Source organism: Gymnoscopelus microlampas (assembly GCF_963454915.1).
Source record: "Gymnoscopelus microlampas genome assembly, chromosome: 17".
In the NCBI taxonomy this organism is placed as follows: Eukaryota; Metazoa; Chordata; class Actinopteri; order Myctophiformes; family Myctophidae; genus Gymnoscopelus; species Gymnoscopelus microlampas.
The window spans coordinates 37,450,016-37,462,372 of record NC_139954.1 but is presented as its reverse complement, the minus strand read 5'-3'; the positions used below and the strand labels follow the sequence as shown (position 1 = coordinate 37,462,372).

The following is a 12,357-nucleotide window of genomic DNA, read 5'->3' as shown; positions in this document are numbered from 1 at the left end:
GCGGTGCCACCTAATGTATAGAGACAATTTTACGCTTCTAATCTGAACAAGTGTCCTAACTTGACATGCGTCCGTGATGTGTCAGGGCCTTCACATAGACACACACCATGGACAAATAGAATAACAGAAAGCCACATATTTATGGATAGATGGATGTGGATTGCTTTCATACATACAATCTATACAATAGATATTGATTGTGAGTTAAATATTAGACGAGGAGATATAGTTACATTAAGTAATTTAGAACATGTTTAGAGCATTTTCTCAGACGTCCCATATTACCTAACGTATCATGTTAATCTTTAAAGCATTATACAATTAAATACATCTCAATAACGTTTTCAAAACTTGTGTTTTGACATCATGCTCTTTGTGTCCCTCCCTCCCTGTGGATGCAGAGCGCGTGGGGGAGAGCGTTCTGTCCATCCAGTCGTCTGAGAAGGTCACCAGCATCAGCTTGCCCCCCACCCCGCCCTACCACACCCTGGAGTTCCATCTGGAGGTTCTGTGCATCATCCCCTCGGGACCCGACCGACCCGCTAACGAGAGGCTCACCAACGGGGAGATCCGCCACCGCCCCCGGAGCTACAGTCACCCCGACACCCCCATGACGGCCATCGACCAGAGGGTAAGACCATCAAAGGCACGCACACACTGACACACTTTCTTTTTCCATTGCCTGAACCAATTGACCTTAGTGGCAAGGTGTTATTATGATGATTTAGTTAGCATCATACTATCATAAAGAATCATACAGAAATACTTAACCACATGAACCCTTTTTGCTATTTTTGTAAATCACTTTATTGCAATTGTTCATTTTCAATCGATTAGTTTAAACAGAATGTTGTAGCTAGTTTTACATGGAACACAATAAGCCAGCTGAATTATTGAACCATCTGCTGTCATCAGACATGGTGTCCCGTCCAGACAGAGAAGCTTTGTATTTAAGATTGACTGGGGATAATTACAGGATCCGTGGTGTTGTTTTTGTGTCCTCAGATGTCCATAGACTGCCCCTGGTCTATCTACTCTTCTCTGCTGGCTCTCACCTTCTACATCCCCTTCAAGACCAAACACTCACTGCTCTCAGCTGGTAACAGGTGAGCAAGACCCTTTCTTCCATTCTTGCACTTTCCATGCAAGAATATCTGTTAATTCTTCTGCCTGAGTGGAAGCGTTTTTTTTTTTTTTTTTTAGAGTAGACAATTATTTTTTACCCCTTTTTTCTCCCCAATTTAGTCGTTATGCCAATTAATTCCTCCCCACACACATTTCTGTGTTGTCACTGCTGTTGTATCGTACTGACTCACCTGCCAGTGAGTAGCCCCCACCAGGAGGACGTAGAGCCTTCGTCCTACTCCTCCCGCCCAACACTCCCGCTGACAGTACGTGAAATGACCAATATCACCCTCCCATCCGGCTTCCCACCCCCGAACACGGGCCAATTGTGTTCGTGTAGACGCTCGACAAAGCTGGTTGTTCATAACATGAGACACTGCTGCAATTTGCAATAAGATTTTACATCACAATATCGATATCAAGATATTTTGATAACAAATATTGTGATAATTGTCCATATCGTTTATATGAGTCTGTACATTTTTTTGTATTTTGTATCATGATTGTTTATGTGCACAATCATAATACATGTGTGAATGTCTGTCGTCTGTCACCCCCCCCCCCCCCCCCCCACAGGAAGTACATCCAGGTGTGTGTGCAGAATGTATCGGATACGAACTTCCAGCTGGCGGATCAGAAGCTGACAGAGAACCAGCACGAGTCACTAGAGCTGAGGTCCCTCAACACTACAGCACAACAGGTGAAACAAACAGTCAGTCAACCCCTGTTCCATTCCCACTGTTGACCTGTGTTACATTAGCCTGGTAAACCCTCCCTCCGGAAATCTCATTTCCATTTGATTTCAGGAAGGAGTCTGGTCTGAAACGCCTTTCTGCAATAATCGCTGTGGGCTGGAGTTGGGCGGGAGTAATACCGTTGACTGACAACCCCTTCAACCAATGATCGTTTTTCCCCTTCAGCCAATGAGCAGTTCATTTTGACGAGCTCCAGACTATGTGACGCAACGGGACTTTTGGGACGGCAATGCCGAAAATAGGTTGCCTTATTGGGATACATGCGTGTCACTCCCCGCCCCTGCCGATTCTCTAAATTTATATTTTTAAATAGGCTCTGTCATGATTAATTGACCACATATATGAAGTTAAACAACTAAATTCTATCCAAACGATATGTTAATAGTAAATTCCGTGCCTCAAAAAAGAAGTTTGAGACCGTTTTAAGAACGAAACTAAGAAGTGACGGCACTCGGAGAACAACAATGGCTGCCGTTCGTCTTTTGTCGGCGGCTCTCAGGCTGCACTCGGGTTCATTCGGGCTCACTCGAACTCGCCACCTGATTGGCCAACTGTCGCTGTCAATCACAGAACAATGAGCGACGACGCTGATAGGCTCGTCGGCTCGGCGAGCAGAGCGATTATTGGAGAAAGGCGTTTCAGACCAGACTCCTTCCTGAAATCAAATGGAAATGAGATTTCCGGAGGGAGGGTTTACCAGGCTAGTGTTACATGTTCTTCCCCTCTAAATTATTAACAAATAACTTGAGTTTTCGGATTTTTTATTATTTGACCCTTTTCAGTTGTTTTGGGGTTCTTAAAAAAATTGTCATATTGCAGTTTCTTCTTTCTTTTTCAACAAATAATTAACCTAAATCTAACACCTAAATGTGTGTGTGTGTGTGTGTGTGTGTGTGTGTGTGTGTGTGTGTGTGTGTGTGTGTGTGTAGCTGGTGTGCAGTAAACAGTGTATGTTCTGCCTATGGGAGGTGAGGTGGAAGGCTGACCTGCCCACCTGTCTCCAGTGTGTGTTCTCTGCCAACTTCTGCCCTGTCAACCAGGACATCTCTGCCTTCAAACCCTTCCACCACCACTTCCAGCTGGAAAGAGTCACTGTAAGTTCTTTTCCCAGGCAGCAGCAGTGGCCAATTAAAGGTTTCATATGTGGGGTTGTGACTAGAACTATGATATGCACACAATCAAATATAACAATATAGGTATTATATAGTTTCTTCTTTCCAAATAATTTATAAAATTGAGAAATAGCAGATCTATTAGCAAGTCTAATAGCAGAAAATAGCAGATCTGCAAGATCTATAAGCTCAAATTGCAGATTTGAGCCTCTGGATCTGCTATTTGTGAAAAAGTGATTAAAACCAATAAATATAAAAAATAAAATATAATATCAATATATTGCCCAGCCCTAACTGGAATTGGTTCAAATGCTCTGGACTGTACATTTCCTTTGCATACCTACGGTATGTAAGGGAAATGACAAACTAAATCTTTACTAACAATAACTACTGTTGAGGTGCTTGAACAAAGATTTTCATCAGCTGCTGCTTTGGAGACGCTCAGCAGCCTATACACGTTTACACTGTTTATGCCCTATTTGTGTGCTAACCAAGGTTGACAAGGTTAGTCAAATGAATCATTTTAAGGCTGGTGAGAGATTACAGCTAGCAATTAAAGTGTTGCTGTTTCAATACTCAGTATCAGTGAAGTCCCCTTCAACAAGGACATTCAACCCATTTGTATGTGTACCTACCTACATTACTCCAAGGGCATTCAGTATTGGCTAACTAAAGTGAAAAAGTCTGTGAAAAAACCAACACTATAAGATAGATAAGATAAACCTTCATTGATCCCCGGGGGGAAATATATGTATTGTATGCATGTCCTTGACAGCATGCATATACGTATGTACATGCAGAAATAGTACATATCGCGTATGTAGCACAGAAGGTTTGTTTCTGTCGGTCCAGCGGTTTGCGAGATTAGCTCCGGACTCACAAACCCGTGGACAGGGGCAAAAACCTGATCTTCCTCCCCTTGCCTTTTCACTGAACCGTGACACCAAAATATCGTATCGAAATGAACCATGAATTTACCTCTACCTGGAACACATGAACATTAGCTTATACAGTAGCCGTAGTGGTGCAATATATTGATTATACATTGACCATGCCAAATTAACTAAAATAAAAACAGAAATCAGACCACCACAAAACACTTTTAATTGAAGGGCAGACATTAAGTTGTGTGATGTGTGTACACGCTGTCCTTTTAATTGCTTCACTTGGTGTATCTTATCCTACGCATGCTGTTTACTGCCACCTAAGAGCCCGTGAGATTGATGGCCCTTTCACACAGAACATGGTTAGACTTAGCGCTGCGCTTGCTGATGGGTACAGCACACTGTTTGGGGGAGTCATGGAGGACAGAGAAAAATAGGGCGAGGCTGAGTTTTCAAAACTTCTAGCGGTACTGTCACTACATCACTGTCTAGTATGTAATAATGAAATATTCTGTATGAAAATTTAAAGCAGCACTATGTAACTTTCCTCTTTGAACCCGGTTTCTTGCGCAAGTGCTGACATTTTTACCATTTGAGTTAATAGAGCCGGCCTGCTTGCTCTATTAACAAGCAAGGCCGGCTCTTGACATGATCTAAATGTCTCAATAGAAGAGCAGGAAGACAAAATACAACCACCCCAATTTTAGACCCTTTCATTAAAAAATGGTTACATAGTGAGCCTTTAACCTCTGTGCATCATTACTTAATTTAAGAAACTTTTAAGTTGGTTATTGAGTGGGACCACATAACAAACTTAAGCCTAATCTTTGTTTATTATATACACACTGCACATATTGCCTCCCTACAACAAGCTGTTAAAACTCGCCTGACGTGCTTACTCGGGTGGAAACGTGTTTCCAACATAGTGCTCCTCCCCAGGTCTCAGTATAAACACAAACTTGTGTGTGTCAAATAATTCAGGGAATTCAGACAGTCTTTTAATGCGTCCATGATTCATACGCACACAAAATCAGTTTTTCCTTAATTTAGTTTAGTGCATTGGTTCTCAACATCAGGATCGGGGACCACCAGGGGGTGAAATTGACACGGGTCTGTAACTCTGGACCTCTAACCAAATGGACCTGAGTTAAATTAACACTGACAATTTTACATTGAGGTCCCCAAGACCGCCATTCCGACCGCTTGCGGGCCCCACACCAGACCGTTAGAAACAGTGGTTTAGTGCATCTCATCCTATGCATGTGAGAAACAGTGGTTCAGTGCATCTCATCCTACGCATGTGAGAAACAGTGGTTCAGTGCATCTCATCCTACGCATGCTGTTTAAAGAGCCTGTGAGATTAACGCTGCTGTACGATTCTCTCCTCTGTGACTGAACCAGACGTTGTACAGTGTTCGAGGTGAGATCCTGCCTGCTGCAGGGGAGCAACACTGTCGCTCTGGCACCCTCTGTGGGCTGGAGGTGTCCATTACACGACTGACCGAGCCTGGTGAGGGGGAGACAGAGGAGGGGAAAGCAGAGGCCGACGGCCTCAGGACCACCAAGCTCATGTATGAAGGTACGCTTGAGGGAGAGACAAAAATATATATGAGAGAACAGGTGAAAGACAGAAAGATTTATATATTATTATTTATTAGTGTTAGACCGATACAATGGTTTGGCTGATATATCGGCCATTATTTGACTTTTGTGACACCATTGGTATCGGCAATTATGCAGCCGATGTGTCCTGATTTTTAAACACTTTCAACCTGGCGTCCATATTTTGGGCATGTCAAACATTCTGAAAAGTATTAAAAGAAATTGTGAAAATCGCATATCTACAAGCTTTGAATGCGACACGTCAGCTTCCTGAACTATAAACCTTAATCCAATCTCAAATGTTTCAAATTGATTCGAAAATATTGCACTTTTTGACAAAATATCGGTCAAATCATTGGTAATTGGTGATTTAGAACTCAGGATTCAGGATCCGCATCTGACCCAAAAATCTGGCATCGGTCTGGCTCTCGTGTGTCTGTGTTTGCTCATCCACGCACGTATGCGTGTGTGCTTAAATGTTATTCAGACCACCTGTGTGTCTCTGCTCTCCTCCACAGTGGCTGATAGCAGCAGTAACTGGGCTGTGTGTGGGAAGAGCTCTGGCATGGTATCCATGCCCCTGTCAGCCGACGCCACCCACAGAGTGCAGATCGAGGTGATGCCACTGTTCGCCGGCCACCTGCCTTTCCCTAAGATCAAAGTGTTCAGGTACCTGCCTCACACTGCAGCGCCTGCCATCCAGCCTGACCCTGGTAAGTCCTCTAGCTTCCATTGATCATAACTCACCCTGCTGGAATGCTCACATAGAGTACAGCCTGTGTCTGTGTGTGCGTGTGTGCGTGTGTGTGTGCGTGCGTGTGTGTGTGTGTGTGTGTGTGTGTGTGTGTGTGTGTGTGTGTGTGTGTCTTTCAAAAATGAAACTGACTTCTTCAAAAGGAAGGAATGGCAGACCTAATATTAATGCATTTTGGCTGTGTGTGCAATAATGCAACTGCAGACATTATAATGCCTTTTGCTAGGCTATTCAATATTTGTTTTAATTTCTTGAATATGGCAGGGTAATGTTTTGAGGCATATTGTATTTTATTACTACACAATAGTAAATCAATAATTCTACACAATAAATAAATATGTTTTAAATAACTGATCTCAATATGGACCCATTATAGTTACGATAAGTTTTGCCATACTCATGTAGCTCTACAACAGAGGCACAGCCATGGCAGCAATGGTACAAAAAAACGTTAAAAAAATGTATATATATATTTTCTAAATTAATAATTTCCGGCTATTCGGTTTTCGGCCAAGTGTTTCCTGTATTCGGTATTCGGTTTCGGCCAAGAATTTTCCATTCGGTGCATCTCTATTAAATAAACATTTTACCTTATTTTTTTACCATTTTGGAACCGAAATATGGAACCGATAGGAACCGGATCCGATAAGCAGAACCGGAACCGGAACCGGACTCGTAAAAATCCTAACGATACCCATCCCTAGCTGCAACTATCGATTATCTTCTTAGCGATTCATATTCTTACTTTTTTATTGATCGAATAATTAAGAAGCGTGTTTTTTTTATACATCTTTTCAGTTTTTATAAAACAAATTGATGTGAAAGATGTTCTAATAGAAATCTAATCTATTTAATCTACTAAATTGATTTGTCTGATTCACTTGGTGTACAACACTAGTTGAATGCAGTTAACTACCTGGTGGAGTCAAAAACTAGCTGTAGTCTTGGTTCTCGGAGGGCCAGAGAGAAACACTTGTTTATATGACTAAATAATCGTTTAGGTTGTTGCTATCCCTTCACTTGTGCTAGTCGGCTACAAATTGTAGGTATTGCTAATCAATTATAACAGTCCTTGTTATGAGTTTAGGTAGCTCTGAGTACACATTGTTTGTCTTCCCAACAGAATATATTACTGCATCTACAAGACTGAGGCAAGAATGTCCAGTTAAATCCAAACATATTCCAAAGATTTTTTTATCAGATAATCTAATGATTTGGACAATTAACTTTTCTTTTGCTAAATATTAAATACTGTATATATTCATCATGATTTACACATGTCCAAATATAAATGTTATTTTACAATGTTACCACATGCAAGACCTTTATGAGCTGTTATAAGATTGTTCTCTATGTGGAAGCTTTTAGTACTTTATTTTGTTTATCCTAGAATAACAGACTCATTAGATAACATGTATTATCAATCCCTTAGATAACAAGTGTGTGCCGACCGATGTCTTTTGAAAGTAATACATTTCTTAAGCTAGATGATATTTTATGTTCTCCTCCCCATGTGATTTCACAACAGCGTGTTGAAAAACACTTTGGTATCTTGCATTCCATACTGTCTTCTTTTTTCTTTTCATAAATCAATGCCCTACTTAGTCATACAAGAGTGTCGTGCAAAAGTAGTGTAAATAGCCAGTCGCTGTGAGCTTGTAGATTAGCTATTCATGCTATTTTTGAAACATTTAAAATGTTTCAAAAATATGAAAAATATGAAATGGAAAGTTAAAATGGCTAAGTCTGTCTGTGGGTTTTATTAATATTTAACCAATGAAAGCTATTAACAAGAGCTTGTGACTAAATAATGACTACATTGGATCCATTGATTATTTTTTCTTAGCTTTTGTATATACAAGGTTTCCACCCGACAGCAACTATACATGTTGGCACTGTCAGCACAGCAGTTAGTTAATAGACAGCTGTAATCTTGACAGAATCATACCTGCCCTTGAACACCTGAATAATCAGCTGTAGTGCAGTCGGACAGCCTTTTAGCCCTCTTCTTGTCCTGTGCCGCCCACAGACAGCTGTGTGGAGAACGACACGCTCTCCCTGCTCGACAAGACCCTGGACGACCAGGCGGACACGGCCAGCATCCGTAGCCGGGGCAGCGTTCACTCGCTGGGCAGCGGCGAGCAGCAGCAGCAGCAGCGGGGCCTTCCCATGCCGCGGCTGGAGCCCTTCAGTCCCGGCCAGGTCTTTAACCACAGCCACGCGCGGCAGGTCCTCGTGCTCCCCGCCACCGACGACCACATCCTGGAGGTCAACGCCACGTGACCCCGGTGGCCACAACCATAACCCCTCCCCCTCACACACACAACCCCCCTCCTCAACTTGACTGACATCACTAACGCCGCCTCCCGCCCACACGCCCTCTCTCGGACCACAGCCCAAACCCAGGACCCCTGGATGGACTCTGGTGGGCTTGAGCGCTTGGGGCGGGTGGTGTCCTGGGGACTACATCTAAGACCTTTTATGGGGCAGTCTGTTTGGGCTCTTCTAGGCCCCTGACCCCCAAAACCCTTGAGCATGAAGTTTTCACACCACTGGAGTCATCAGGAACTACTAGAACACAACAAAGAAGGAATGACACCTGCTGATAATTATTATTATTATTATTATTATTATTATTATTTTTGCGTTCCTCAATTTTCTTGACCATGATTTGTATATAGCTCATTGGATAGATCTATAATTCTATATATTGACTGTTTATTCTGATTGCCCCCCCCCCCCCTCACCTCCACCCACTCCCCTCTGCTGACTCTGCTGTCCTACGATGCTTTCGCGGCCACATGTTGCCAAATCCCTGTTCGCTCACGTGCGATCGGAGAGCTGATCGAGACACAGCGTTGTCATCTCCGCCCCCCGCGAGAGCGACCATGTTCTTTAGACGCACCAAAGCCCTAGATAGCCTGTGTTACGTTGTACACCTCTACTGACTACTGAAGTACTGTACTTTTAACTGGTGTGTCCAGTATGTATCTGTACGTGTGTGTGGTGCGTACGTGTGTGTGTGTGTGTGTGTGTGTGTGTGTGTGTGTGTGTGTGCGTGCGTGTGCACGAGTGTGTGAGATTGATTTGTTTTTCAGTAAAGATCAGCCAGTGGACAGTGTCTATCTGTTGTCTTAATCTAACAATGGTTTGTTCATTATATAAGTGTGTATATCTATTGCGTATGACGTGTATATGAGGGGTGTGTGTGTGTGTGCGTGTTGATGAATCTGTGTCCAAGCTATGCACTTATGCCATAGGTCTCAAATAAATGAATGGAAATGCTCGTCATTTAATTTATTCATTCACTCAGTAGTTCTCAAATTGGGGTCCAGGGACCCTCTGGGTTCCTTGAGGGGGTTCCAAATGGACCCTTAAAGGTCTGTAACTCTGAGAGTTTACAAATAGAACCAAATGGACCCGTTATGGGGGCCCTTGAAATGAAAAAGTTTGAGAACCACTGCATTCACCGATTCGAAAGAGCGACTGTCAACTTTAACTGTTGGTCTACCTACCTAATCCTTATGTTCTTGCCCTTCCCCCCCACCCAAACACTGTAATTATACTGTTCACCTTTGGTCACTGTACATACTGCTGTGTAAATAAATGTGATTTAAAATCAAAATCCTCTTTGATTGCCACCTATATTAAAAATTCATTGGAACTGATCTGGTGTTGTGGTGCTTTGTGACACTTGTTTCTCACCAAGTTGTCCACGGCATAATTACAGGTGGTCCATGGGAAAATGTTTTAGAATATTTAGAAATTGATATATTGTGCTGAATTAAATATCAGAAATATGTTCAATATTTCATAATGCCATCAGGTTGACACTACGTAACTTTACTCTTATACCCCTGATTTAAACCTGGTTTCCTGCTTAAGTGTGACATTTTTACCATTGAGCTAATAGAGCTGGCCTGCTTGCTTTAGGGATGAATTTAATCTTGACATTTGAAACGATCTAAATGTCTCAATAGAAGAGCAGCGAGACAAAATACAACCACCCCAATTGTATAAGTTATATTATATATACAGTATATATTTCTTTATTATAACAAAAAAAAGTTACATAGGCTTTAAGCGCTTGATATATTTGGTTGCGCCCGGTGTAACACTGAAGATGGCCTGTCTACAAGCTCACAGCATGTCTAAATCAGGCTTTAAGATCATCTCTTTACTGAACATCAAATTAATGTGACTATAGTTATAGCCTGTAATCGGCACACATCAAAGTCTTACACTAGCTTTTGCAAAATATATGGACTGCTGATAAATGAAGTCTAAAGTAGTTTTATTGGTAGCTTTTCAACACGGTTTTGCACATAATTCAAAACATGCTGACCTGATAGCAGTGGAGTTATTTTCCAGGTCATCACTGTGCTTAATGCACAAATGTGGTGTTTACAAGCTCCAGTTATTCTTATCAAATCAGAACTTCGTCACCATGATGAAAACCTTCGATCTATCTATATATGACAACATGTTACCAGTCCAGTGTATTTGCAGAAAAGATTAATTATCTTAATGTATATATGTATACAGTAAATATAAGCTTAACCAAAATAGGCATATTCCCTGTTTCAATGTGAAAATAAAATGCTCTTGGATTTTTTTGAGCAGTGGAAAAATGTACAAAATCTTTTATGACTCAAACATCGCAAACAAGAGCTTGACTGGGCGCAAGAGATCCAGTGTAGTAGAAACTATATATATAAGTAGGCTGTATACTGCAAAATATACAGTATACTGCAAGAATTAACTTTAAAGGTTGTATTACTGTATGTATATATGCATAATACTATAGATACAGTTGGGTGGTTAAAGAAAACGGCAACACTACTTGACATTAGTGCAGTAATTACTATGACAGCCTGTACAAGGTGCCTGACATCAAATATTGACAGGACAAAATTTCAACCAGACCTCTACGCTCTATGCTCAAACAAGATCCACTTTTGTTGGAATGTTGCTAGATAAATGACATGATATGATAACTTCCCATCATGATAAAAGTGAGTGTTCACTTTCTTCTTTACTTCCTGTTGACGTTGGTTGATTTCTTGGGCTGTTCTCTGTGTGTATAGTGAGTGTTGACCGTGGGCGGATGTGCCGCATGCTCCTCGGGGTGCGAGTAGGCGGGGTTGGGGATGGAGACTAGACTGGTGAGTCGCGGCTCATGGAGCATTTGCATGGTGGGGTTGAGGAGTGCTGGCGTGCCGCTCGTCTGGCCTCTCCTACACTGTCGGTGCAGACAGATGCTCAGCACCACAGCCATCAGCAGCAGGGCAACGCAACCTCCTATGAGAGTGTACAGCGCGATGGCCTCGCCGTCCCGGGGCGTCACGACGGGCACACAGCGCGTGTGAGACGCGGAGGCGCCGTTCTGTGCGCTCACACACACGCTGTAAATGTGTCCTGCCTCCAGCCCGAAGACGCTGGTCTGTCTGGCCCAGGAGCTCACGCTGGCGTTGCTGACGGCGCTCCCGTCCTCTCGTAGCACCCAAACCAGGAATGAGGTCAGAGTGGAGTACGGGGCGCACCACCGGATGCTGGCAGTCCTCGGCCACACCCTCATGACCTCGAGGGCCACGACAGGCCCAGGGGCCATGGAGGGGACGGGGCTCATACCGGGACACCTACAGCTCCACCCCTTGACCTCTTTGACCTCAGGACAGGGCTGCTGGAGGTGCACACAGGGGTCAATGTCACACAGTGACTCCTCCTTCACTGTACTAGGCTGTGCCTGTGTTTTAACTGTAGGTGTATCCACCAATGTGGGAGGTGCAGAGCTTGGTATTGGAGTGGTTTTGTTTGCTGCAGGTGAAGGAGGTAGAGAAGAGGATTCATCAGGTTGTATTGTGGGGGTGGAAGGCGTGGGAGTTGGTTGCGGTGGTGTTGACATTGGTAATACTCCTGACGTCTCTTCAGGTGGCTGAGATGGTGTGGATGGATTAGCATTTCTTGCAGATACAGTAGGGGTGTTAACCGCTGACAGGGACACTGTAGCTGCCTCAGCTGTCTGTGCCAAAACTGACGTGAGATTTCTGCAAGCAGACATTTTAGTAAATACATTTCAAACAATAGACCGTTAATATAGATTAAATATAAAGTGAAATACTTCC

General features: G+C 42.9%; 1 protein-coding gene across 1 annotated transcript in view; it reads left to right on the top strand.

The window, feature by feature from the left end:
- trappc10 (trafficking protein particle complex subunit 10) overlaps positions 1-9,900 on the top strand; it is a 30,178-nt gene extending 20,278 nt beyond the window's left edge. The window contains exons 17-23 of the mRNA XM_084084875.1: positions 402-631; positions 1,006-1,106; positions 1,702-1,825; positions 2,810-2,974; positions 5,278-5,455; positions 5,997-6,191; positions 8,262-9,900. Of these exons, the coding sequence (XP_083941001.1) occupies positions 402-631; positions 1,006-1,106; positions 1,702-1,825; positions 2,810-2,974; positions 5,278-5,455; positions 5,997-6,191; positions 8,262-8,515 (1,247 nt within the window). The 3' untranslated portion in view covers positions 8,516-9,900. The remainder of the gene's footprint in view (positions 1-401; positions 632-1,005; positions 1,107-1,701; positions 1,826-2,809; positions 2,975-5,277; positions 5,456-5,996; positions 6,192-8,261) is intronic.
- Positions 9,901-12,357: the final 2,457 nt, after the last annotated feature.